Raw genomic sequence first — 27,915 nt, 5'->3', positions numbered from 1 at the left:
CCGGGATCCCCCCTGGCCGTCGACTCCAGCAGGACTGGTCTACGGCTGGGGAGGAGTTCTATATACAGGGCCATACTGCATTGTTATACCTGTTTGGCTCTTTACTGCATGTACTCGTCCTTTACTCATCTGCTAGAAGTGCTACTTGAATATGCAGACTTTAACATAGTTACCTCTGGATCATCCTCAACCACTGGGTCCCTGATGGTAGTATTGTACTGTTAATGTCTCTTTGTAAAACACTGCTCAGGTCTGTTTATCTGCACTGTTTCTTTTTCAAGGCAACTTAGGAAAACGCTATCTGTAATTGTCACAGATACGTTGTAGTGGAGTCTATTACTTAGGGCCTTATTGCAACGATACTCCTGTTTGGCTCTTTACTACTTACAGTGTAACCATTTTATACTACATTACCAAGAATGTGTTTTTTTGTTTAGTTCTTTTATTGTCTATGCAGAAACTATCGAGCTTCGTTTAGTTCATCACCACCCTCTGGGTTATTAATTGAACAGCTAATATTTCTCTGTAAATCGCTGTCCAGGTCTGAATATCTGCAATGTTTCTTTCTCAAGTTAGTTTAGGAAAATACTGTTTGCAACCGTTACGTCTATGGTGTGATATACCGCAGGATGGTAGGAAACTGTTCACTACCCCCCCACTACTATACACAGTCGCCACTTCATGGCGTCTGGTTATGGCCTCAAGAGAGGCCAGTTCTTTTCTGTTTTTTTCCTGCTTTTTTTTGTTTTTCAAAGTAGGTATATGTTTTTTCTCTTTATATACATGCCAGGTACATATGTATTACTTGTTTACTTCAGCGTGAATGTTCCATCTTCTATAAATTATCAGACATGGTTAAAATAGTCTCTATGAATGCGAAGGGGCTAAACTCACCCCATAAACGTAAGATAGCGTTGAATTACTTCCATAAACTTAGGGCGGATGTGGTCGCAGTACAAGAGACCCACTTTCAACACCAGAATCCCCCCCTCTTCACTAACCTCAGATATCCCTATTGTTATACGGCTAACGGACCATCTAAGAAAGCTGGTGTAGCCATTCTATTTTCCCAACACTGCCTTTTTAAGCTATCCACACAGTATGCAGACAAGGAGGGCCGTTACTTGATCCTAGTTGGCCAACTGGATAATGTAGACACTACCATAGTGTCTTGTTACGCTCCAAATGCCAAACAAATCTCGTTCTGTCGGAAATTCTGTAATAACCTCCAGAAACATGTTAGAGGTGCCCTATTAATCCTTGGGGACTTCAATATGGTACTAGACCCTAAAATTGATAAATCTCATCACACTAGTGGCCCCACTTTGGGTCACACTCAAAAATCTTCATCCCAGTTCCGCCAACTCCTCGCAGAATATGAACTATATGACGCCTGGAGAGCTAAGCATCCCGCAACTAAAGATTTTACATCTTACTCCCATGTCCATAGATCTTACTCTAGGATTGATTTTGCCTTAGTTGATAGATGGACATTACCCTCCATCAGTAAAATAGACATATTACCAATTACTTGGTCTGACCACTCCCCCTTTTGCTGATATGGGAAGTAAGTAAACGCTCGGTCACTCCTAGCTCTTGGAGGCTGAGTGCACAGCTTCTTGCTCGTCCGGAGGCACAGCAGGCCATTCAGGGGTCCCTAGAAGTATTTCTTGATACTAACCGTCCCGAAGATACATGGGGTGACATTCTATGGGATGAGATAAATGCGCGTTTTTTTTATCGCACCACTTCGCCCTTTTTCAAATCGCAAGATTGGGCCGTTTTTTGCATATTTAATGAGATGCGAAAAACGGGCCAAATAGTGCAAATAGGTGCGATGTGGTGCGATGTCTTTAGTCCTGAAAATGTGCGATTTTCATGTCTGAAAATCGCACGTTTGCAGGAAAGCGCAAATTAAAAAAAAAAACGAGCGCGGGGTCCCCCGCCAGAGCATAACCAGCCCCGGGCTCATTGAGCCGGTGCTGGTGACATAAAATCAGGGTCCCCGACAAATAGGGGTCCCCTTGATTTCATGAAACCAGCACCAGGCTCAAGGTCCAGCGCTGGTTCCCAAAATACGGGGGACCAAATGACTAGGGGTTCCCCGTATTTTAAGAACCAGCACCGGACCCAACCAGCCAGCAGGGTAATGCCACAGCCGGGGGACACTTATTATATAAGGTCCCGCGGCCAAAGCATTATCCCCGTGGCTGGTCAGCATGGGCAGGGGTCCTGGGGAAGTGGGGACCCCCCCAATGAAGGGGTCCCCCCCCTCCAGGACTTACCAGCCCATGCTGAAAGTCCGGGGCTGTCCCCGATGCCCCTGGGCGGTGGGCATAGGGCTGATGTAAAGTGTAAAAAGAAGATAAACTATTGTCTTATGCTGAAGAACTATGAGTCCCAGCAAGCCTACCCCGCATGCTGGGACTTGGAGAACCACAAGTCCCAGCATGCGGGGCATTAAAGGGGCCGCTGGTACTTGTAGTTCCATAGTACAAGAAATAGTTAAATAAAACACACTGACACCCTGAAAAATAAAAGTTTAATACATACACAGCCCACACACACTGATACTTACCTACCTTGAGCCCGTAGGTCGGTCCCTGGATCCTGGTTCCGGGGCTCCAGGGCAGAAGAGTCCGGTTCCGGGGCCTTAGTCCTGGTTCCGGGGCTGGTCCTGGGGTTCCGGGGCTCCAGGGCAGAAGAGTCCGGCTCCGGGGCCTTGGTCCTGGTTCCGGGGCTGGTCCTGGGGTTCCGGGGCTGGTCCGGGGTCCAGGATCCGATGAAGTCCACAGGGGTACCTGAGGAAGGAAATCCTACTTACCTGGTCCCCGGCGACGACATCGGCATCCTCTCCGGCAGACGCGCTGCTCCCGGCTGCTGTGGGACCCGCTCTCGGACTGAAGAGGCGAAGAGATTTTCATCTTCCGCGCCTTTCCTCCGGATGATTCTATTGGCCGCCTAGCGGCCAATCAGGAGCCGACTTTCTCGGCTCCTGATTGGCCGCTAGCCGGCCAATGGAATCATTCTGAGAAGAGGCGCGGAAGATGAACATCTCTGCGCCTCTTCAGTCCGAGAGCGGGTACCACAGCAGCCGGGAGCAGCGCGTCTGCCGGAGAGGATGCCGATGTCGTCGCTGGGGACCAGGTAAGTAGGATTTCCTTCCTCAGGTACCCCTGTGGACTTCATCGGATCCTGGACCCCGGACCAGCCCCGGAACCAGGACCAAGGCCCCGGAACCGGACTCTTCTGCCCTGGAGCCCCGGAACCCCAGGACCAGCCCCGGAACCAGGACCAAGGCCCCGGAACCGGACTCTTCTGCCCTGGAGCCCCAGAACCAGGATCCAGGGACCGACCTATGGGCTCAAGGTAGGTAAGTATCAGTGTGTGTGGGCTGTGTATGTATTAAACTTTTATTTTTCAGGGTGTCAGTGTGTTTTATTTAACTATTTCTTGTACTATGGAACTACAAGTACCAGCGGCCCCTTTAATGCCCCGCATGCTGGGACTTGTGGTTCTCCAAGTCCCAGCATGCGGGGTAGGCTTGCTGGGACTCATAGTTCTTCAGCATAAGACAATAGTTTATCTTCTTTTTTTACACTTTACATCAGCCCGATGCCCACCGCCCAGGGGCATCGGGGACAGCCCCGGACTTTCAGCATGGGCTGGTAAGTCCTGGAGGGGGGGGGACCCCTTCATTGGGGGGGTCCCCACTTCCCCAGGACCCCTGCCCATGCTGACCAGCCACGGGGATAATGCTTTGGCCGCAGGACCTTATATAATAAGTGTCCCCCGGCTGTGGCATTACCCTGCTGGCTGGTTGGGTCCGGTGCTGGTTCTTAAAATACGGGGGACCCCTAGTCATTTGGTCCCCCGTATTTTGGGAACCAGCGCCGGACCTTGAGCCTGGTGCTGGTTTCATTAAATCAAGGGGACCCCTATTTGTCGGGGACCCTGATTTTATGTCACCAGCAGCGGCTCAATGAGCCCGGGGCTGGTTATGCTCTGGCGGGGGACCCCGCGCTCGTTTTTTTTTATTTTAACTGTTTATTTTTATTTTTTTTCACCAGAAACCTGCACAGATCATTGCGATCTGTGCAGGGTTCTGGCTAATTCGCCCATCAGAACCTGGTCTGATTTTTGGGCGAATTATAGTCACACTTTATACAAATCGCATACCATTAAATATGCGATTTGTATACTTTTCCATGTGAAAACATCTGGATGCGATGTGCTGCGAAAAGCAGCCGTCGCATTTCCAGTGTGTCCAACTTGTTGGCAAAAATCGCACTTTTTTCACATTTTCGGAGCTCATTAAATATGCGAAAATGGAAAAAAATGCGATTTTGGCCGTTTTTGCGAAAAAATTCGCAAAAGTCTATTTATCTCACCCCATAGAATGTCACCCTTCTACTTTTACACACTGGTGCACACTAAAGGCTGTTCTCAGGGGTTCTGCGATTCAGATTGCCTCTAGACTCAGAAGGGATTGGGGGCGGAGATTCAAGTCGGCGGAGAGGGAGGCAGCCAAACTGGAGGAAGCCCATAAAATGGACCCTTCTAATGTGAGCCTTTACCGTCAGCTCCTCTCGCTAGGGACAGAGTCAATGCATTCTCTCTCACTGAGGTCCACCGCAACATACAGCGCCTTAGGCAAAAATATTATGTCCACAGTAATAGAGCCGGACGTCTTTTAGCACGTAAGCTAAGAGGTTGTAGAGCTCGGGAAAGAATACATGTTCTACACACTCCTAACGGAGCTTAGGTATTTGACCCAGTTGGCATCGCTGACACATTCGCTAAGTATTACTTTCAACTTTATAATTTGAGGGATGACCCTAATACTCCCCAACCGTCCAAGGTGGACATAGATGGATTTCTCAGGGGCTTGCCCCTCCCGTCCATTAGCAAAGATACTTGCACAGCGCTTAGTGCCCCCTGGACACTGGGGGAAGTAGAGACAGCTATTGATTCCCTCCCATTTGACAAAGCCCCAGGGCCCGATGGCTACCCCTCAAATTTCTACAAGAAATTTAAAAACACTCTGGCCCCAGTCCTTCTGGCGATTTTTAATAAAGCTTCCTCTGACGCTTGCTTCCCTGGGGAAATGTTAGAGGCCCAAATAATAACTATCCCTAAGCCAGGCAAACTGCCTACTGCTGTCCAAAACTATCGGCCTATCGCCTTACTGAACAAGGACATTAAACTATATGCCAAAATGATAGCAAACCGGCTCTCTTCTCTGTTACCAGGTCTGATTAACCCAGACCAGGTGGGTTTTATAATGGGTAGGCAGGCGTCAGACAATACCCGTAGAGTTATCAACATTATTAAATATTGTCAAGACCAGAGATTGCCCCTGTTGGCCTTGTCCCTTGACGCAGAGAAGGCCTTTGACAGGCTTCATTGGGCCTATATGCAGGCTACCCTGCGCCGATTCGGATTTGATGATAGAATTCTTGACTCTATATTGGCCCTATATTCCTCCCCTTCCGCTAAAGTTTTTGCCAATGGATGTTACTCATCCAAATTTAACATATCAAACGGCACCCGTCAAGGATGCCCACTATCCCCTTTGATTTTTGCTCTGGCTATTGAGCCCCTGGCTGAGCATATTAGATCTGTGAGCGCTATTGCTGGACCAGTAATAGGGGGCCTATCCCATAAGATCTGCTTGTTCGCAGACGACATCCTGCTGTGCCTCCTAGAGCCAGAGACCTCTCTACCCCAAGTGCACTCAGTTCTAGAACTATTCTCCAGACTATCCTACTATAAGCTAAACAATAAAAAGACTGAGGCTCTCCCATTTAATATCCCAGATACCACACTCAAACGGTTAACAAACGAGTATAAATATGCCTGGCAATCCAGATCACTGAAATATCTTGGTGTTCACCTCTCTAAAGATACAGACATGCTTGCCTGCAACTATGAGCCCCTCTACAGAGCATTTGAGCAGCTTACTAAAGAATGGATGATGCAGGAGGTATCTTGGGTGGGGCGCATAGCCGCGGTCATGATGACGCTGTTGCCCAAATTGATGTATTTGTTTCGAACTATCCCAAGACCCCTTCCTAAGGCTATCTATAACAAATTTAACAGACTCATATCCAGTTATGTCTGGAGAGGTGCAAAACCCAGAATAGCAAAATCAACCCTAGTTACTGCTAAATTGGTAGGAGGGGTTGCATTCCCTGACCTAGAGAAATACCACAGGGCATGCATATTGGCGCAGGCCAGGGATTGGTTTCAGAAAGACCACCCTAAACCATGGGTAATTATGGAGCAAGCCTATACACTTCCCATAACGCTGCCAGACGTGCTGTGGCTACCACAGGTAGCGGTTCCCTCTGGAATTAGTCGGTGCAAAGCTATCCAGACAACTATTTCATTTTGGCACAAAATGGTCCTATCTAATGAAGCAACTACCCTACCCTCTCCCCAATTATCACTACAAGCTGTAGCTCAGCAGATTCCTAATCTAAATATCAATACATGGACTAATTTAGGCATCTTATCCCTTCAAAATATTCTGTCTAACGGCGATCTGGTCCCCTTCTCCCACCTCCAAACAGAATTTTGTATACCAAAGCAAGACTTCTTTAAGTTCCTTCAAATACGCCATTGGCTCCATAGTTTCACCCCCAGACCGACTCGCCAACTTAGATTCCCTAAATTGCTCACGTTTCTTTTTATGTCTGGTTCTGACCGGGGTGGAATCTCTAGATGGTACCGATATCTGATTGAGGAGAATGTGAAGGTTGCATTCCCTTCACAAATTAAATGGGAGAGAGATATGCCCAACACATTTACAGAGGAAATTTGGTCACAAATCACCCACTCCTGCTTTAGAATCTCCAAAAACATCAACCACTCCGAAATGTTCTATAAATTGATACATAGAGCATATCTTACCCCTGCAATTCTACATAAGTTCTGGCCTAATGTTTCTCCCTACTGTTGGAGAAACTGTGGTATGGTGGGAGACATATTTCATGTCTTCTGGACATGCCCAGCCCTGCAACCCGTATGGCATACAGTGTTCTGTTTTATATCAAAGGTGTTGCGCAGACAGGTTCGCATGAGTCCCCTACTAGCCCTATTTCATCATCTTCCGGGTGAAAAGATAAACGAGGACAATTATCTCCTGGGCCACATATTGATAGCAACCAAAGCCTCTATATCTCAAATGTGGAAGTCGCCCTCAATACCTACTCTTGAATCCATAGAAAGTAGAATTCATAATAATTTTATTTATGAATCCGCTAGCGCTACATATTCCTCTTCCGCCTCGTCTGTACACATAAGGTGGCGCAAGTGGGGCGAATATAGAGAGTCATCAGGTCAAACCTGTACCTCATGTGTGCCGCCCGTCCTGTCTGTGCTGGACTCTCCTAGGTGAATCTCACGCCTACTCAGTTTTTGTTGGTAAAACTGGCTGTAATGTCACACCCTAGGAGCCTGTACTGACATGACTAGTAAGTCATATTGCACATACCCCTTTTGCTCATTTTACCATGACATTTGTAAACTCTGTGAATATTGTTCTATACCTGACATGTAACTCATATTCCCTTACTTGCTTTGTTACCTACACCCCCCCTTCCTCATTCTTGTTATGTTCATATCTTATTTTGTGTACTGTTGAAAAATTCTATAAAAACTAATTAGAAAAAAAAAAAGGAATACAATAACAACACCAGAAAATCACGGTTTTTCATACATCTCCTCTGGTTGTTCATTTTCCCATTTTGACCACTGGAAATGGTGTTTGGGTATTTCTGAAGAAATATCATGGAGTGACAGGTCAGAACTCTCCGAGTCGGATAGTTCGTCACAAAATTGATCACTACTGCTTCAAATTCACTTTCAGGAAGGCTAACATCATCATCAGAATCACTTTATTGCCAAGTATATCAATGTACAGCATACATAATACACAGGGAATTTGTTTCCGATAACCACTGCTCCCACACAGTGTACATACATAACAGGCCAATACAAAACAGGATCATTTTAAGGGGAGGGCATCAGGGTTGTATTTAGATTCATGTGTCGAGTGCCGAGGTTAGCGCAAAGGGGTGGAATCGCTGACCTTTGACCTTTAGAGTTTATTATTGAAGTAGCTTGGGGAAAAATCTGTTTCTGTGCCTGGCTGTCCTCGCCAGTTGAGAGCTGTACCGCCTCCCAGATGGCAGCCTCCTAAACAAGTCACGAGCAGGGTGGGAGTGGTCACTGATAATTCTTTCAGCACGTTTTTTAACCATTGACCTATACACGTCCTCAATCGCCGGGAGATCCGATCCTATGATTTTTTTCCGCTGCTCTTACAATTCGCTGTAAACTATTTCTGTCATAAGCCGAGGCCGAGCCAGACCAGACTATGATTGAGGTACAGATCACAGATTGTATAATTGCAGAGTAGAAGAGCATTAGGAGTTCCTGAGGCAGTTTGAACTTCCTGAGTTGACGTAGGAATGTTCTGATTCGTAAAAGCGAGGATTTCATCAGCACAAAATGTATTTGTATTTATTTTATCCATTATTCAGCAGCACACTGCAATATTGTAACACTGTGCCGTGGTGTAGAATGATGCATTCAGCTACACACAGCATAAAACCTGTAGAATCTGAGGTAAATCAGTAATTTGCCAAAACCGCCACTAGATGGTGCTCAAAACACATAAATGCGGTCAGAGCACTAATTACAGGATGGAAAGGAGAGCAGCACACACCACTAGGGATGGCCATCAATGGCATTGCCATCGATAGTGCTAAACTATGCAATGGCTGACCATTGATATTTTTACATATCGATGGTCATCCATTGTGTTTGTTTGATTTGGCCTGTGGGCCAATCAAAACACGGAGGCGGGGCTTTGCAGGTGTTGTGGGGGGCGGGGCTAAGCTCAGTGTCCCGGCACTTTGAAAAAAAAAGCGCAAAACATCGATTTGCTGTTCCATCAATGGAGGGAAACCATCTGGTTCTTCCCCATCGATGGCAAAAGTATTCGACATCGGGCATGAACCATTGATGATTTCGAATCATCAATGGTCGATGGCCATCCCTACACACCACGGAGATCTACCGGGTTAGCCCATATTGACAGTGCTGCTGAGCCCGGAGATCCTCCGGGCAAACCACTTAAGTGGTTAATGCCCCACATGCTGGGACTTGTGGTTCTCCAAGTCCCATCCTGTGGGGGAGGCTTGTTGGTGCTTGTAGTTCTACCACAAAACCAAATACCTTATTTTATTATTTTTATAACACTGTATTGCCATCAGCCCTGCACTCACTGCCCAGGGGAGCCGGGGATAGCCGCCGGGCTTGCCCTAGAGGGGGCCTTTATTGGGGGATCCCCACTCCCCAAGCCAGGGTTGACCGGGCCAGGGTGTTCATGCTTTGGCTGGGGGATCCTATGTAAAAATTGACCCCGGCTGTGGCTTGCCACCACTGGCTGTTGGAGCTTGGTGCTGGTAATAAAAATATGTGGGACCCCAATATTTTTTTGTCCCCCATATTTTTGTAACCTAGACCGGCCCAAGGGCTTGTTATAGATATACAGGAGAACCCCTGTTTAGTTTGTTCCCTGTGTTTTGGGAGGTAGCACCATCTGAAAGAGCCCAGGGCTGGTTATACTCCTGGGGGGACCCCATGCAGCTTCTATTTGTTCTCTATTTGTTACACAGAGAATCCGGCACAGATCTGACAGATCCATGTGATGCTTCAGCAAAATACGGGTGGTAAATGTGGTCTATATTTCATTTGTATTATCTGCTATTCACAAACTAATTCAGTACTATGAATGATAGTAAATTTGCCGATCAGATAGAACTTTATGGCTGAGTAGTATCTATGTTATACTCATTCCTACACTCGTATTCAGCTGATCTTGCCGTACATAAATACAGCAAACCAGATGAATTCGGACGAATTTAACATTGAATGGGCACAAATTGCTTCATTCGTACCCATTCGATTATGGTAAATTTCCCCCAATGAGTAGAGTTTTCCTGCTGTTCCCATTCTCTGGAGCAGCAAACTGACAGCAGCATTCGCTCCCATTGACACACGGATCCCTGATAACAGAAAGCAGCAGCTGTGGATTTTATCCTTGTTATAATGTCGGGCGACTTTTGTTGTTCCTTATTGACTTTTGCACACAGAGCGACTGCTCCACGATTGGTCAGTGTGAAAGCACTGCTCTGATTGGTATTTGTCCAACTGTTATTGAGGCCATTTGTATATGGACAAATAAAGGTTCTCACTGTGTTCCTGTAATTAATGAATATGAGTGTCCCCACATCACCCCTCTGATACCATAACTCATAGAAAGGACATTTCTGTCCCTTCTAGCTCAGGTACAGAGCATGGTCCCCCTGAGTTCAGCATTAGTAACCTGTGTCACCACATCAGTGACTTGCTCTGAGTATTACCTAGGATAACCTGTTTCAGGAGTATAATTCAGACATCTAAGTGTTAAATAATTTTACTTCAAAATCTAGATGGTGTGACCGATTCACCCCCCCCCCCCCACCTCTTCTGTATAATGGTTCCATCCGCCAGTGTCTGTAACACAGTGTGATTGGTTGATAACAATCGGAGGGAAAATGCAGCCACTGAGCTGCCTGCAAAATTACTTCACAGCTGATTGGCTGACAAAATTGTTTGACATTTGGTGTAACCAATCAGTGATGAGCAGCTTCTCCTCAGTGACAGAATATAATTGTGTTCCTCTCACTATGACTGATCCCCTTATACCTGTTCCTATTGGGTGTTCAGATCATGTGACCTGGTTTCCTCCCAGTAAGTAGCATGTCACATACATTCTATATTACATGTTGCACATGAGATTCCCCACATGCTTACATACATGTTGTCACACACATTATATATTATGTTACACACGTGATGTCGCCACATTGTATATTATGTTACACACGTGATGTCGCACATCTTGTGTGTCACGTGTTGAATACACAATAACATGACAGCACGTGTACTGCTCCCGTGTAACGTGTTCCTGTGCTGTGTGCAGGTCTCCATTCCTTCCAGATGATGTTCGGCTGTGAGCTGAGAGATGACGGCAGCACCGCGGGGTATGATCAGTACGGATATGATGGGAGAGACTTCATGCACCTGGACACAGAGAGATGGATCTATATCCCCACCATGCACGAGGCTCAGATCACTACACAGACATGGAACAGCCGCGATGTACAAGTGGGGGAGAGAAACAAGATTTATCTGCAGAATGAATGTATAGAGTGGCTGAAGATACATATCACCAATGGGAGAGAGGACCTGGAGAAGAGAGGTGACACCACACATTATATACACTGTATCTATATACCTGTATCACATTTATATTACACCCCATCATACATCCCTATCAGTTATACTGGTCATATCCTCATGTGTCTGATTACATTATACTGTCCTGTACTCAGTGGTGTAACAATGGGAGAGAGGATCTGGGGAAGAGAGGTGACATCACACATTATATACACTGTATCTATATACCTGTATCACATTTATATTACACCCCATCATACATCCCTATCAGTTATACTGGTCATTTCCTCATGTGTCTCATTACATTATACTGTCCTGTACTCAGTGGTGTAACAATGGGAGAGAGGATCTGGGGAAAAGAGGTGACACCACACATTATATACACTGTATATACCTGTATCACATTTATATTACACCCATCATACATCCCTATCAGTTATACTGGTCATTATCTCATGTGTCTCATTACATTATACTGTCCAGTACTCAGTGGTGTAACAATGGGAGAGAGGATCTGGGGAAGAGAGGTGACACCACACATTATATACACTGTATCTATATATACCTGTATCACATTTATATTACACCCCATCATACATCCCTATCAGTTATACTGGTCATATCCTCATGTGTCTCATTACATTATACTGTCCTGTACTCAGTGATGTAACAATGGGAGAGAGGATCTGGGGAAGAGAGGTGACACCACACATTATATACACTGTATCTATATACCTGTATCACATTTATATTACACCCCATCATACATCCCTATCAGTTATACTGGTCATATCCTCATGTGTCTCATTACATTATACTGTCCTGTACTCAGTGGTGTAACATTGGGAGAGAGGATCTGGGGAAGAGAGGTGACACCACACATTATATACACTGTATCTATATACCTGTATCACATTTATATTACACCCATCATACATCCCTATCAGTTATACTGGTCATTTCCTCATGTGTCTCATTACATTATACTGTCCTGTACTCAGTGGTGTAACAATGGGAGAGAGGATCTGGGGAAGAGAGGTGACATCACACATTATATACAATGTATATACCTGTATCACATTTATATTACACCCCATCATACATCCCTATCAGTTATACTGGTCATATCCTCATGTGTCTCATTACATTATACTGTCCTGTACTCAGTGGTGTAACAATGGGAGAGAGGATCTGGGGAACAGAGGTGACACCACACATTATATACACTGTATCTATATACCTGTATCACATTTATATTACACCCCATCATACATCCCTATCAGTTATACTGGTCATATCCTCATGTGTCTCATTACATTATACTGTCCTGTACTCAGTGGTGTAACAATGGGAGAGAGGATCTGGGGAAGAGAGGTGACACTACACATTATATACACTGTATCTATATACCTGTATCACATTTATATTACACCCATCATACATCCCTATCAGTTATACTGGTCATATCCTCATGTGTCTCATTACATTATACTGTTCTGTACTCAGTGGTGTAACAATGGGAGAGAGGATCTGGGGAAGAGAGGTGACACCACACATTATATACACTGTATCTATATACCTGTATCACATTTATATTACACCCATCATACATCCCTATCAGTTATACTGGTCATATCCTCATGTGTCTCATTACATTATACTGTCCTGTACTCAGTGGTGTAACAATGGGAGATAGGATCTGGGGAAGAGAGGTGACACCACACATTATATACACTGTATCTATATACCTGTATCACATTTATATTACACCCCATCATACATCCCTATCAGTTATACTGGTCATTTCCTCATGTGTCTCATTACATTATACTGTCCTGTACTCAGTGGTGTAACAATGGGAGAGAGGATCTGGGGAAGAGAGGTGACACCACACATTATATACACTGTATCTATATACCTGTATCACATTTATATTACACCCATCATACATCCCTATCAGTTATACTGGTCATATCCTCATGTGTCTCATTACATTATACTGTCCTGTACTCAGTGGTGTAACAATGGGAGAGAGGATCTGGGGTAGAGAGGTGACACCACACATTATATACACTGTATATACCTGTATCACATTTATATTACACCCCATCATACATCCCTATCAGTTATACTGGTCATTTCCTCATGTGTCTCATTACATTATACTGTCCTGTACTCAGTGGTGTAACAATCGGAGAGAGGATCTGGGGAAGAGAGGTGACACCACACATTATATACACTGTATATACCTGTATCACATTTATATTACACCCCATCATACATCCCTATCAGTTATACTGGTCATTTCCTCATGTGTCTCATTACATTATACTGTCCTGTACTCAGTGGTGTAACAATGGGAGAGAGGATCTGGGGAAGAGAGGTGACACCACACATTATATACACTGTATATACCTGTATCACATTTATATTACACCCATCATACATCCCTATCAGTTATACTGGTCATATCCTCATGTGTCTCATTACATTATACTGTCCTGTACTCAGTGCTGTAACAATGGGAGAGAGGATCTGGGGAAGAGAGGTGACACCACACATTATATACACTGTATATACCTGTATCACATTTATATTACACCCATCATACATCCCTATCAGTTGTACTGGTCATATCCTCATGTGTCTCATTACATTATACTGTCCTGTACTCAGTGGTGTAACAATGGAAGAGAGGACCTGTGGAAGAGAGGTGACACCACACATTATATACACTGTATATACCTGTATCACATTTATATTACACCCATCATACATCCCTATCAGTTGTACTGGTCATATCCTCATGTGTCTCATTACATTATACTGTCCTGTACTCAGTGGTGTAACAATGGAAGAGAGGACCTGTGGAAGAGAGGTGACACCACACATTATATACACTGTATATACCTGTATCACATTTATGTTACACCCATCATACATCCCTATCAGTTATACTGGTCATTTCCTCATGTGTCACATTACATTATACTGTCCTGTACTCAGTGGTGTAACAATGGAAGAGAGGACCTGGGGAAGAGAGGTGACACCACACATTATATACACTGTGTCTATATACCTGTATCACATTTATATTACACCCATCATACATCCCTATCAGTTATACTGGTCATTTCCTCATGTGTCACATTACATTATACTGTCCTGTACTCAGTGGTGTAACAATGGGAGAGAGGATCTGGGGAAGAGAGGTGACACCACACATTATATACACTGTATCTATATACCTGTATCACATTTATATTACACCCATCATACATCCCTATCAGTTATACTGGTCATATCCTCATGTGTCTCATTACATTATACTGTCCTGTACTCAGTGGTGTAACAATGGGAGAGAGGATCTGGAGAAGAGAGGTGACACCACACATTATATACACTGTATCTATATACCTGTATCACATTTATATTACACCCATCATACATCCCTATCAGTTATACTGGTCATTTCCTCATGTGTCTCATTACATTATACTGTCCTGTACTCAGTGGTGTAACAATGGGAGAGAGGATCTGGGGAAGAGAGGTGACACCACACATTATATACACTGTATCTATATACCTGTATCACATTTATATTACACCCATCATACATCCCTATCAGTTATACTGGTCATTTCCTCATGTGTCTCATTACATTATACTGTCCTGTACTCAGTGGTGTAACAATGGGAGAGAGGATCTGGGAAAGAGAGGTGACACCACACATTATATACACTGTATATACCTGTATCACATTTATATTACACCCATCATACATCCCTATCAGTTATACTGGTCATATCCTCATGTGTCACATTACATTATACTGTCCTGTACTCAGTGGTGTAACAATGGGAGAGAGGATCTGGGGAAGAGAGGTGACACCACACATTATATACACTGTATCTATATACCTGTATCACATTTATATTACACCCATCATACATCCCTATCAGTTATACTGGTCATTTCCTCATGTGTCTCATTACATTATACTGTCCTGTACTCAGTGGTGTAACAATGGGAGAGAGGATCTGGGGAAGAGAGGTGACACCACACATTATATACACTGTATCTATATACCTGTATCACATTTATATTACACCCATCATACATCCCTATCAGTGATACTGGTCATTTCCTCATGTGTCTCATTACATTATACTGTAACGCTGTCTACGATTCTGACGATATGAGTTTGACTGTATGTGCCTCCACCCCAAGCTTTGATGATTTTATATTGGAAATATATCTAACTATGGATATATGTTGATGGGGCGAGCTTGGGGAAACGCCCTTTGTTTTTGATGATCCCTTAACAAATGAAAACGGTTACATAACAAGAGTCATACGAAATGTGGACATAGGTAACTCCACACAGACCAAATAGCAGACACCAAAACATAGACATCCAATACCGTTTTTATTTCACTGGAACGGAACTTGTAGTTACTCAGTTCGATTTCTGGAATGTCTCGGCTAAATATAAAGGTTATACATGCCTACATTAGGTTGCTATAAACCAGAATCCAGCGTATTATATCCACAAAATTAACTTATACTTTAAACAGATACACACATTTTTATAACAACCATCACACATATTAGCAAAGCACAATTAGTTATTATTATTGCGCAATAATGTGCCCATTAATAGTGTACACTATTGTATATACTCCAAAAAAAAAAAAAAAAATTACCGCATGGGTTTATGTGGTAGAGTCCCAAGGTGACGAATCCTGCCTTTACTTTAGGAGCTAACGTTCCCACCTGAGTCCTGTAAGGTGAGGAGTATATTAATAACTATCTCAAAGTTCCCACCTGAGTCCTGTAAGGTGAGGAGTATATTAATAACTATCTCAAAGTTCCTACCTGAGTCCTGTAAGGTGAGGTGTCGGTTTATAAATAGCTTGAACTGCACCAATAATTTGTAATCCTCTCTAGAAATAAAATGACAAGCAGTGCCGTACTGAATGAGGTTAGCAATCTGTTCACTCTTTTAAGTTCAAGAACCTTCCCTATTTAGCTCCATTCCCTGAAGACTTTCCTGATGAATTGATGTTAACTGGAAAATAACTGTGCTTGTTAGGTCATCTTATGAGGTGAATTACATTTGGCAACATTGTAATCCGTCTGGTAGTTTAGGTGAGCTATGCTGGGTCTCTCTCTGTTATATTATGCTTGCTGGCAACAATGTACTGGGCTCATACCATGTATATCTGTTCTGCAGGCATTAGTCCAAGAACATAGGAGTTACCCTGCACTTTCTCAGTAGATTATATCAGTCAGTACAGGTGAATAACTTCTCTAATACATAGATGCATGGACTCAAGGAGAATTTAATTTAGAGGAGTTTGATATATCCAGGCGAACTCGGAATATGGTGTCACCACAGAGCTATTTCCATCTAGTTCTACACTGTTGCATATGATCTACTCCATTAACATACTGATGTCCCTTGCTGGAGACTGGAGCTGAGTCAGAACAACCTGTCAGTATACACTGTTCTGAGCACTGTTGCTGCAGTAAGAACTCCGATCTGACAATGTAAACTGTCTCTCATAATACTAGGCAGGGGGTTAAACTGGGTAGGACGGTAATAAGTTTTAAGTCCCAGTGCACAATACGGTCACACAGGGCAATCTCTATCCATCTCCCCTCACCTCAGTGACCCATGGACATGCACTAACATTTCAATGAAGTTTTCATGCAGGCAGATGGTAGTTCACAGTGGCTGCCCCCTAGCACCACTCACTACACAAGGCTCTCAGTTCAGCCTGTACTTTTCACTGATGGGGGATGTCCAGTGGCTGTTCTAGGCTGTGAAGGGGCTGGTTATACACTCACCAATCCCCTTAGCTGGCTGTCATTTATCAACGCCGCCTCCTTTTCCGCCCTCAAGATGGCGCCGCCTCTCATAGGACGGAGATGCAGCCGGCCTTCTGATCTGTCACCAAATGGCGCCGCCTCCTGATGACGCTGCCGGAGTCTGTCTGCCCGTCTGGAGCAAACTATCAACCGCTGTGGGAGCCGGAGCTGCACACTGAACTCCGTCTCAGGTATCCACGCTGCTCTCTCCCCCAGTCACGCTGTCCGCCCTCCCTGCTGCGTAGCTCTGCAGTCAGACAAAATCTCCTCAGGCTTCCCAACAACTCTCTCCGCTCTCCCTTATATGCATTCCATTTGAGCGGGCAACTGCTCCCCAGGGCACACGCGCACCCCAACTTTATTTAACCCATAGGTGGGCATACAATAATCACTATTAAGTCTCTCCCCCAAAAGCAGGGATAATGGTACAGTCTGCCAAGATCTGCCCTAGAGTAGACTATTCCATTTGTCCAGTAGTAAGGGATGTTCCCTTTTTACTCTGCATTTAGCTCCTTTATTAGAGAAATTCTCTCTTTCGCACATATCAATCTCCAGCAAAAAGATCCTACTAGTCCTTTTGGATTATGTTAATCCATTTGGGTTATATTAACCCTTCCAGTATTTCCTCGGTGAGGAGGCATATACACCTGCAGTCTCTTCCTCACACACAACTATTTTATGTCCTCCATTAAAGTCCAAGGCAACTTACTCCACTACTACATTTCTACTATATTTGTATACATCTTACTAGTACAACATTAACCATTTGTACAATTCTCTTTTACTTAAATACTAGGTGATTCATCGCGCCCTACGGGCGCTCTTCACACCGGCGTAAGGGGCTACGCCCCTTAATTTGTGAACATTTGTATTGTGAGAAATATGGTTAGAATTGTATGAAAGATGCCCTGTATTGCAGCTTCTGGCAGTGGGTGAGGGTCCAGCGTGGCAGCACAGGAGTACCGGACGGTGGCCCTGAGTCAGTGTCTCCTCCTACTGGGTGGGAGTTAGGGTGCATGAGAGCAGGAGGCTGGGATATGAGGCATGATAGGGGTATGTGGGCAACACAGCGTCAGCGATTACCCAGTGGTGGAAGTTACGGTTCAGGAGAGCAGGAAGCTGGGTAGTGATAGGGGTGTGTGGGCATACGGGGGACTAAGGAGGGTGGTGGACACTGTGCAGCTTCTGCCAGTGGGTGAGGGTCCAGCGTGGCAGCACAGAAATACAGGAGTCAGTGTCTCCTCCGACTGGGTGGGAGTTAGGGTGCATGAGAGCAGGAGGCTGGGCGGTAAAGCATGATAGGGGAATGTGGGCAACACAGGGTGAGCGGGTCTCCACTGGCGGAAGTTACGGGGCAGGAGAACAGGAGGCAGGGCAGTGTCCTCCCACATTGATGGCAAAAGTATTCAACATCGGCCATAAACCATCGATTATTTGAAAATCATTGATGGTCGATGGGCATCCCTAGAACTGGAGGAGGGTGGGGGACAGTATGCAGCTCCCGGCAGTGGGTGAGCGTCTCCTCCCACTGGGAGGGAGTGAGCGTGCATGAGAGCAGGAGGCTGTATAATAGTGGTATGTGGGCAAGACATTGATAAAAGTTGTGGCGCTGGTGCAGAGGGCAGTGGGGAAACCTGCAGTGCGGCAGCCACGGCCGGATTTCCCACCTAGGGGCGGTACCTGCTTGTGGTGGTACAGGATCCCCCATTGTCACGGGGGTACGTGAAATGCGGGAGCGGGGGCCACGGTGGTCCGCTGGGGGGTGGAATTGCCGGAAGGGGGTCTGGGGGGTCTGCAAATTGCGGGAAGGGGGGGTGGTGTGTGGGGATCCGCGGTTAGCGGGCGGGGGCGCGGGGGGTCTTGAATCGTGGGAAGGGGGGTCCGCAAATTGCGGGAGGGGGGTTGTCGGGGTTAGTGAATTGCGGGAGGGGGGGTTGCGGAGGTCCGTGAATTGCGGGAGGGGCGCGTGGGGTGCCGTGAGTCAAGGGGGGGTGGTGCGGGGGTCCGTGAATCACGGGAGGGGTCATGAATCGCAGGAGGGGGTGGTCGTGGGGGGGCTGCGAATCGCAGGAGGGGGGGTGTGGGGGGTTGCTGTGAATTGCATGAGGGGGGCGTGAATCAAGGGAGGGTGGGCGCAGGGGGGTGGTGCGGGGGTCCGTGAATCGCGGGAGGGGGCATGAATCGCGGGAGGGGGGGTCGTGGGGGGTTCCGAATCGCAGGAAGGGGGTATGGGGTGTGCCGTGAATTGCGTGAGGAGGGCATGAATCGCGGGAGGGGGGGGTCCCCGAATGTGTGAATTACGGGGCGGTGGCAAATCGCGAGAGGTGCCGAGGGAGCCCGCAAATCGCGGGAGGGGGGCGCTACGGGGGGTTTCGTGAATCGCGGGAGGGGGGGTCGTGGGGGGTTGCGATTTGCAGGAAGGGGGGTGTGGGGGGTGCCGTGAATTGCGTGAGGGGGGCATGAATCGCGGGAGGTGGGGTCCCCGAATGTGTGAATTAGGGGGCGGTCGCAAATTGCGAGAAGTGCCGAGAGGGCCCGCAAATCGCGGGAGGGTGCGCTACGGGGGGTTCCGTGAATCGCGGGAGGGGGCGGTGCAAAATGCGGGAGGGGGGTCGCAAATCACAGTAGGGGGGGTGTGCCGTGAATCGCGGGAGGGGGGGTCACGGGGGGCCCTTTTAATGCCGGGAGGGGGGGTCGCAGGGGTCCGGCGAATCGCGGGAGGGGAGGATGCAGGGGTCCTGCGAATCGCGAGAGGGGGATCGCGGGAGGGAGGGGTCGCTGGGGTCCCGCGATTTGCGGGAGGGTCGCGGGGGGCCCGCGTTTCGCAGGAGGGGGTGGTCGCGGAGGTCCAGCGAATCGCGGGAGGGGGTGGTCGGGTCTGGGACGGATATTAGACAGCACTTACATCGACAGCCATTACATCGACACCATTAGTTCGACAGCTCAATAGGTCGACATGGTTTTAGGTCGACATAACATTAGGTCGACATGTCATTATGTCGACAGCTCATTAGGTCGACAGCTCATTAGGTCGACATGTTTTTAGGTCGACACTGCCATTAGGTCGACAGAGTCTATGTCGACAGTCAAAAGGTCGACATGGTTTTTTCACTGTTTTTTTTTTTGGCCGAAATGTCGACACAGTCGACATGGACACAGTTTGAAGTGTACCGCAGCCGCTCGCTATGCTTCGGGCACGGTGCCTCGCTGCGCTCGGCACACTATTTTATTCTCCCACCACGCCCTAGTGGATAGTAGGGCATGAAATACCGCCTGTCGGCACATGTCGGCTCAATAAACAGTGAAAAAACCTTTTGACTGTCGACATAGACACTGTCGACCTAATGGCAGTGTCGACCTAAAAACATGTCGACCTAATGAGCTGTCGACCTAATGAGCTGTCGACATAATGACATAATGACATGTCGACCTAATGGTATGTCGACCTAAAACCATGTCGACCTATTGAGCTGTCGAACTAATGGTGTCGATGTAATGGCTGTCTATGTAAGTGCTGTCTAACAATAGTCCGGATACCGGGGTGGTCGTGGGGGTCCCGCGAATCGCGGGAGGGGGGTCACGCGGGTCCCGCGAATCGCGGGAGGGGGGGTTCGTGGGGGTCCCGCGAATCACGGGAGGGGGGGTCGCGGGGGTCCCGCAACTGGCGGGAGGGTGGAAAGCGGGGGTCCCGCGAATCGCGGGAGGGGGGGTGCGGGGTCCCGCGAATGGCGGGAGGGGGGGGGTCACGGGGGTCCCGCAAATCGCGGGAGGGGGGGTCGCGGTGGTCCCGCGAATCGCGGGAGGGGGGGTCGCGGGGGTCCCGCGAATCGCGGGAGGGGGGGCGCGGGGGTCCCTCGAATCGCGAGAGGGGGGGTCGCGGGGGTCCCGCGAATCGCGGGAGGGGGGTCGCGGGGGTCCCGCAATTCGCGGGAGGGGGGGTCGCGGGGGGGTCCCGCAAATCGCGGGAGGGGGGGGTCGCGGGGGGTCCCGCGAATCGCGGGAGGGGGGTCGCGGGGGTCCTGGCAGAGGGTAGGGATGTGCAGGAGTAATGGTGGATGGTGGCTGTGGAGTAATGGTGGGCGTGTACTGTAGCCCTGGCTGGGTGGGGGGAGGTGATGTCAAGGGGGTGGAACGTCAGACACATGAAAGTGAAACTGTTCTACACAGGAACGTTCTCCACAGGGGTTGAGTGACAGATCTGGCTAAATATATAAGAGATATATATGAATGGGTATTACAATACTGTCCTGTACTCAGTGGTGTAACAATGGGAGAGAGGATCTGGGGAAGAGAGGTGACACCACACATTATATACACTGTATATACCTGTATCACATTTATATTACACCCATCATACATCCCTATCAGTTATACTGGTCATTTCCTCATGTGTCTCATTACATTATACTGTCCTGTACTCAGTGGTGTAACAATGGGAGAGAGGATCTGGGGAGGAGAGGTGACATCACACATTATATACACTGTATATACCTGTATCACATTTATATTACACCCATCATACATCCCTATCAGTTATACTGGTCATTTCCTCATGTGTCTCATTACATTATACTGTCCTGTACTCAGTGATGTAACAATGGGAGAGAGGATCTGGGGAAGAGAGGTGACACCACACATTATATACACTGTATATACCTGTATCACATTTATATTACACCCATCATACATCCCTATCAGTTATACTGGTCATTTCCTCATGTGTCTCATTACATTATACTTTCCTGTACTCAGTGGTGTAACAATGGGAGAGAGGATCTGGGGAAGAGAGGTGACACCACACATTATATACACTGTATATACCTGTATCACATTTATATTACACCCATCATACATCCCTATCAGTTATACTGGTCATATCCTCATGTGTCTCATTACATTATACTGTCCTGTACTCAGTGTGTAACAATGGGAGAGAGGATCTGGGGAAGAGAGGTGACACCACACATTATATACACTGTATATACCTGTATCACATTTATATTACACCCATCATACATCCCTATCAGTTATACTGGTCATTTCCTCATGTGTCTCATTACATTATACTGTCCTGTACTCAGTGTGTAACAATGGGAGAGAGGATCTGGGGAAGAGAGGTGACACCACACATTATATACACTGTATATACCTGTATCACATTTATATTACACCCATCATACATCCCTATCAGTTATACTGGTCATATCCTCATGTGTCTCATTACATTATACTGTCCTGTACTCAGTGGTGTAACAATGGGAGAGAGGATCTGGGGAAGAAAGGTGACACCACACATTATATACACTGTATATACCTGTATCACATTTATATTACACCCCATCATACATCCCTATCAGTTATACTGATCATATCCTCATGTGTCTCATTACATTATACTGTCCTGTACTCAGTGGTGTAACAATGGGAGAGAGGATCTGGGGAAGAGAGGTGACACCACACATTATATACACTGTATATACCTGTATCACATTTATATTACACCCATCATACATCACTATCAGTTATACTGGTCATCTCCTCATGTGTCTCATTACATTATACTGTCCTGTACTCAGTGGTGTAACAATGGGAGAGAGGATCTGGGGAAGAGAGGTGGCACCACACATTATATACACTGTATATACCTGTATCACATTTATATTACACCCATCATACATCCCTATCAGTTATACTGGTCATATCCTCATGTGTCTCATTACATTATACTGTCCTGTACTCAGTGGTGTAACAATGGGAGAGAGGATCTGGGGAAGAGAGGTGACACCACACATTATATACACTGTATCTATATACCTGTATCACATTTATATTACACCACATCATACATCCCTATCAGTTATACTGGTAATTTCCTCATGTGTCTCATTACATTATACTGTCCTGTACTCAGTGGTGTAACAATGGGAGAGAGGATCTGGGGAGAGGTGACACCACACATTATATACACTGTATACACCTGTATCACATTTATATTACACCCATCATACATCCCTATCAGTTGTACTGGTCATTTCCTCATGTGTCTCATAACATTATACTGTCCTGTACTCAGTGGTGTAACAATGGGAGAGAGGATCTGGGGAAGAGAGGTGACACCACACATTATATACACTGTATATACCTGTATCACATTTATATTACACCCATCATACATCCCTATCAGTTATACTGGTCATTTCCTCATGTGTCTCATTACATTATACTGTCCTGTACTCAGTGGTGTAACAATGGGAGAGGGGATCTGGGGAAGAGAGGTGACCCCACACATTATATACACTGTATCTATATACCTGTATCACATTTATATTACACCCATCATACATCCCTATCAGTGATACTGGTCATTTCCTCATGTGTCTCATTACATTATACTGTCCTGTCTTCAGTGGTGTAACAATGGGAGAGAGGATCTGGGGAAGAGAGGTGACACCACACATTATATACACTGTATATACCTGTATCACATTTATATTACACCCATCATACATCCCTATCAGTTATACTGGTCATTTCCTCATGTGTCTCATTACATTATACTGTCCTGTACTCAGTGGTGTAACAATGGGAGAGAGGATCTGGGGAAGAGAGGTGACACCACACATTATATACACTGCATCTATATACCTGTATCACCTTTATATTACACCCATCATACATCCCTATCAGTTATACTTGTCATTTCCTCATGTGTCTCATTACATTATACTGTCCTGTACTCAGTGGTGTAACAATGGGAGAGAGGATCTGGGGAAGAGAGGTGACACCACACATTATATACACTGTATATACCTGTATCACATTTATATTACACCCCATCATACATCCCTATCAGTTATACTGGTCATATCCTCATGTGTCTCATTACATTATACTGTCCTGTGCTCAGTGGTGTAACAATGGGAGAGAGGATCTGGGAAAGAGAGGTGACACCACACATTATATACACTGTATATACCTGTATCACATTTATATTACACCTATCATACATCCCTATCAGTTGTACTGGTCATTTCCTCATGTGTCTCATAACATTATACTGTCCTGTACTCAGTGGTGTAACAATGGGAGAGAGGATCTGGGGAAGAGAGGTGACGCCACACATTATATACACTGTATACACCTGTTTCACATTTATATTACACCCATCATACATCCCTATCAGTTGTACTGGTCATTTCCTCATGTGTCTCATTACATTATACTGTCCTGTACTCAGTGGTGTAACAATGGGAGAGAGGATCTGGGGAAGAGAGGTGACATCACACATTATATACACTGTATCTATATACCTGTATCACATTTATATTACACCTATCATACATCCATATCAGTTATACTGGTCATATCCTCATGTGTCTCATTACATTATACTGTCCTGTACTCAGTGGTGTAACAATGGGAGAGAGGATCTGGGGAAGAGAGGTGACATCACACATTATATACACTGTATATACCTGTGTCACATTTATATTACACCCATCATACATCCCTATCAGTTATACTGGTCATTTCCTCATGTGTCTCATTACATTATACTGTCCTGTACTCAGTGGTGTAACAATGGGAGAGAGGATCTGGGGAAGAGAGGTGACATCACACATTATATACACTGTATATACCTGTGTCACATTTATATTACACCCATCATACATCCCTATCAGTTATACTGGTCATTTCCTCATGTGTCTCATTACATTATACTGTCCTGTACTCAGTGGTGTAACAATGGGAGAGAGGATCTGGGGAAGAGAGGTGACACCACACATTATATACACTGTATATACCTGTATCACATTTATATTACACCCATCTTACATCCCTATCAGTTATACTGGTCATTTCCTCATGTGTCTCATTACATTATACTGTCCTGTACTCAGTGGTGTAACAATGGGAGAGGGGATCTGGGGAAGAGAGGTGACACCACACATTATATACACTGTATATACCTGTATCACATTTATATTACACCCATCATACATCCCTATCAGTTATACTGGTCATATCCTCATGTGTCTCATTACATTATACTGTCCTGTACTCAGTGGTGTAACAATGGGGGAGAGGATCTGGGGAAGAGAGGTGACACCACACATTATATACACTGTATCTATATACCTGTATCACATTTATATTACACCCATCATACATCCCTATCAGTTATACTGGTCATATCCTCATGTGTCTCATTACATTATACTGTCCTGTACTCAGTGGTGTAACAATGGGAGAGAGGATCTGGGGTAGAGAGGTGACACCACACATTATATACACTGCATCTATATACCTGTATCACCTTTATATTACACCCATCATACATCCCTATCAGTTATACTGGTTATATCCTCATGTGTCTCATTACATTATACTGTCCTGTACTCAGTGGTGTAACAATGGGAGAGAGGATCTGGGGAAGAGAGGTGACACCACACATTATATACACTGTATATACCTGTATCACATTTATATTACACCCCATCATACATCCCTATCAGTTATACTTGTCATTTCCTCATGTGTCACATTACATTATACTGTCCTGTACTCAGTGGTGTAACAATGGGAGAGAGGATCTGGGGAAGAGAGGTGACACCACACATTATATACACTGTATCTATATACCTGTATCACATTTATATTACACCCATCATACATCCCTATCAGTTATACTGGTCATTTCCTCATGTGTCTCATTACATTATACTGTCCTGTACTCAGTGGTGTAACAATGGGAGAGAGGATCTGGGGAAGAGAGGTGACACCACACATTATATACACTGTATATACCTGTATCACATTTATATTACACCCCATCATACATCCCTATCAGTTATACTGGTCATATCCTCATGTGTCTCATTACATTAAACAAGGGGTGTCCAAAAGGGATTGGCCCTGTACTGACCAGTCTGGGGCCGGGGTTCTCTATATCAGGGGCCCCTTACATATAACATCAGGCCATGAATGACTGCACTATAAATAGGGCTATTACCCATCCTCATAGTGGGATTGGCCCTGTACTGACCAGTCAGGGGCTGGTGTTCCCTATATCAGGGGCCCCTTACATATAACATCAGGCCATGAATGACTACACTATAAGTAGGGGCTATTACCCATCCTCATAGTGGGATTGGCCTGGTACTGACCAGTCTGGGGCAGGTGTTCCCTATATCAGGGGCCCCTTACATATAACATCAGGCCATGAATGACTGCACTATAAGTAGGGATATTACCATTCTCATAGTGGGATTGGCCCTGTACTGACCAGTCTGGGGCCGGTGTTCCCTGTATCAGGGGCCCCTTACATATAACATCAGGCCATGAATGACTGTACTATAAGTAGGGCTATTACCCATCCTCATAGTGGGATTGGCCCTGTACTGACCAGTCTGGGGCCGGTGTTCTCTATATCAGTGGCCCCTTACATATAACATCAGGCCATGAATGACTGTACTATAAGAAGGGCTATTACCCATCCTCATAGTGGGATTGGCCCTGTACTGACCAGTCTGGGGCTGGTGTTCCCTATATCAGGGGCCCCTTACATATAACATCAGGCCATGAATGACTGCACTATAAGTAGGGCTATTACCCATCCTCATAGTGGGATTGGCCCTGTACTGACCAGTCGGGGGCTGGTGTTCCCTATATCAGGGGCCCCTTACATATAACATCAGGCCATGAATGACTGCACTATAAGTAGGACTATTACCCATCCTCATAGTGGGATTGGCCCTGTACTGACCAGTCTGGGGCCGGTGTTCCCTATATCAGGGGCCCCGTACATATAACATCAGGCCATGAATGACTGCACTATAAGTAGGGCTATTACCCATCCTCATAGTGGGATTGGCCCTGTACTGACCAGTCTGGGGCCGGTGTTCCCTATATCAGGGGCCCCTTACATATAACATCAGGCCATGAATGACTGCACTATAAGTAGGGGCTATTACCCATCCTCATAGTGGGATTGGCCCTGTACTGACCAGTCTGGGGCCGGTGTTCCCTATATCAGGGGCCCCTTACATATAACATCAGGCCATGAATGACTGCACTATAAGTAGGGGCTATTACCCAGCCTCATAGTGGGATTGGCCCTGTGCTGACCAGTCTGGGGCTGATGTTCCCTATATCAGGGGTCCCTTACATATAACATCAGGCCATGACCCATCCTCATAGTGGGATTGGCCCTGTACTGACCAGTCTGGGGCTGGTGTTCCCTATATCAGGGGCCCCTTACATATAACATCAGGCCATGAATGACTGCACTATAAGTAGGGCTATTACCCATCCTCATAGTGGGATTGGCCCTGTACTGACCAGTCTGGGGCTGGTGTTCCCTATATCAGGGGCCCCTTACATATAACATCAGGCCATGAATGACTGCACTATAAGTAGGGCTATTACCCATCCTCATAGTGGGATTGGCCCTGTACTGACAAGTCTGGGGCCGGTATTCTCTATATCAGGGGCCCCTTACATATAACATCAGGCCATGAATGACTGCACTATAAGTAGGGCTATTACCTATCCTCATAGTGGGATTGGCCCTGTACTGACCAGTCTGGTGCTGGTGTTCCCTATATCAGGGGCCCCTTACATATAACATCAGGCCATGAATGACTGCACTATAAGTAGGGCTATTACCTATCCTCATAGTGGGATTGGCCCTGTACTGACCAGTCTGGGGCCGGTGTTCTCTATATCAGGGGCCCCTTACATATA

At 46.0% G+C, this 27,915-nt stretch overlaps 1 protein-coding gene across 3 annotated transcripts in view; it reads left to right on the top strand.

The window, feature by feature from the left end:
• Positions 1-27,915, top strand: part of LOC146036342 (putative HLA class I histocompatibility antigen, alpha chain H) — a 405,284-nt gene that overhangs the window by 341,561 nt on the left and 35,808 nt on the right. For all 3 annotated transcript variants that reach the window (XM_083160299.1, XM_083160297.1, XM_083160298.1), the window contains one exon: positions 11,039-11,317. In XM_083160299.1, the coding sequence (XP_083016425.1) occupies positions 11,039-11,317 (279 nt within the window). The remainder of the gene's footprint in view (positions 1-11,038; positions 11,318-27,915) is intronic.

Source organism: Crinia signifera, chromosome 9 (assembly GCF_055691185.1).
Source record: "Crinia signifera chromosome 9, ASM5569118v1, whole genome shotgun sequence".
NCBI lineage: Eukaryota > Metazoa > Chordata > Amphibia > Anura > Myobatrachidae > Crinia > Crinia signifera.
The sequence above is the reverse complement of the archived record's forward strand: the minus strand, read 5'-3'. Positions and strand labels throughout refer to the sequence as shown.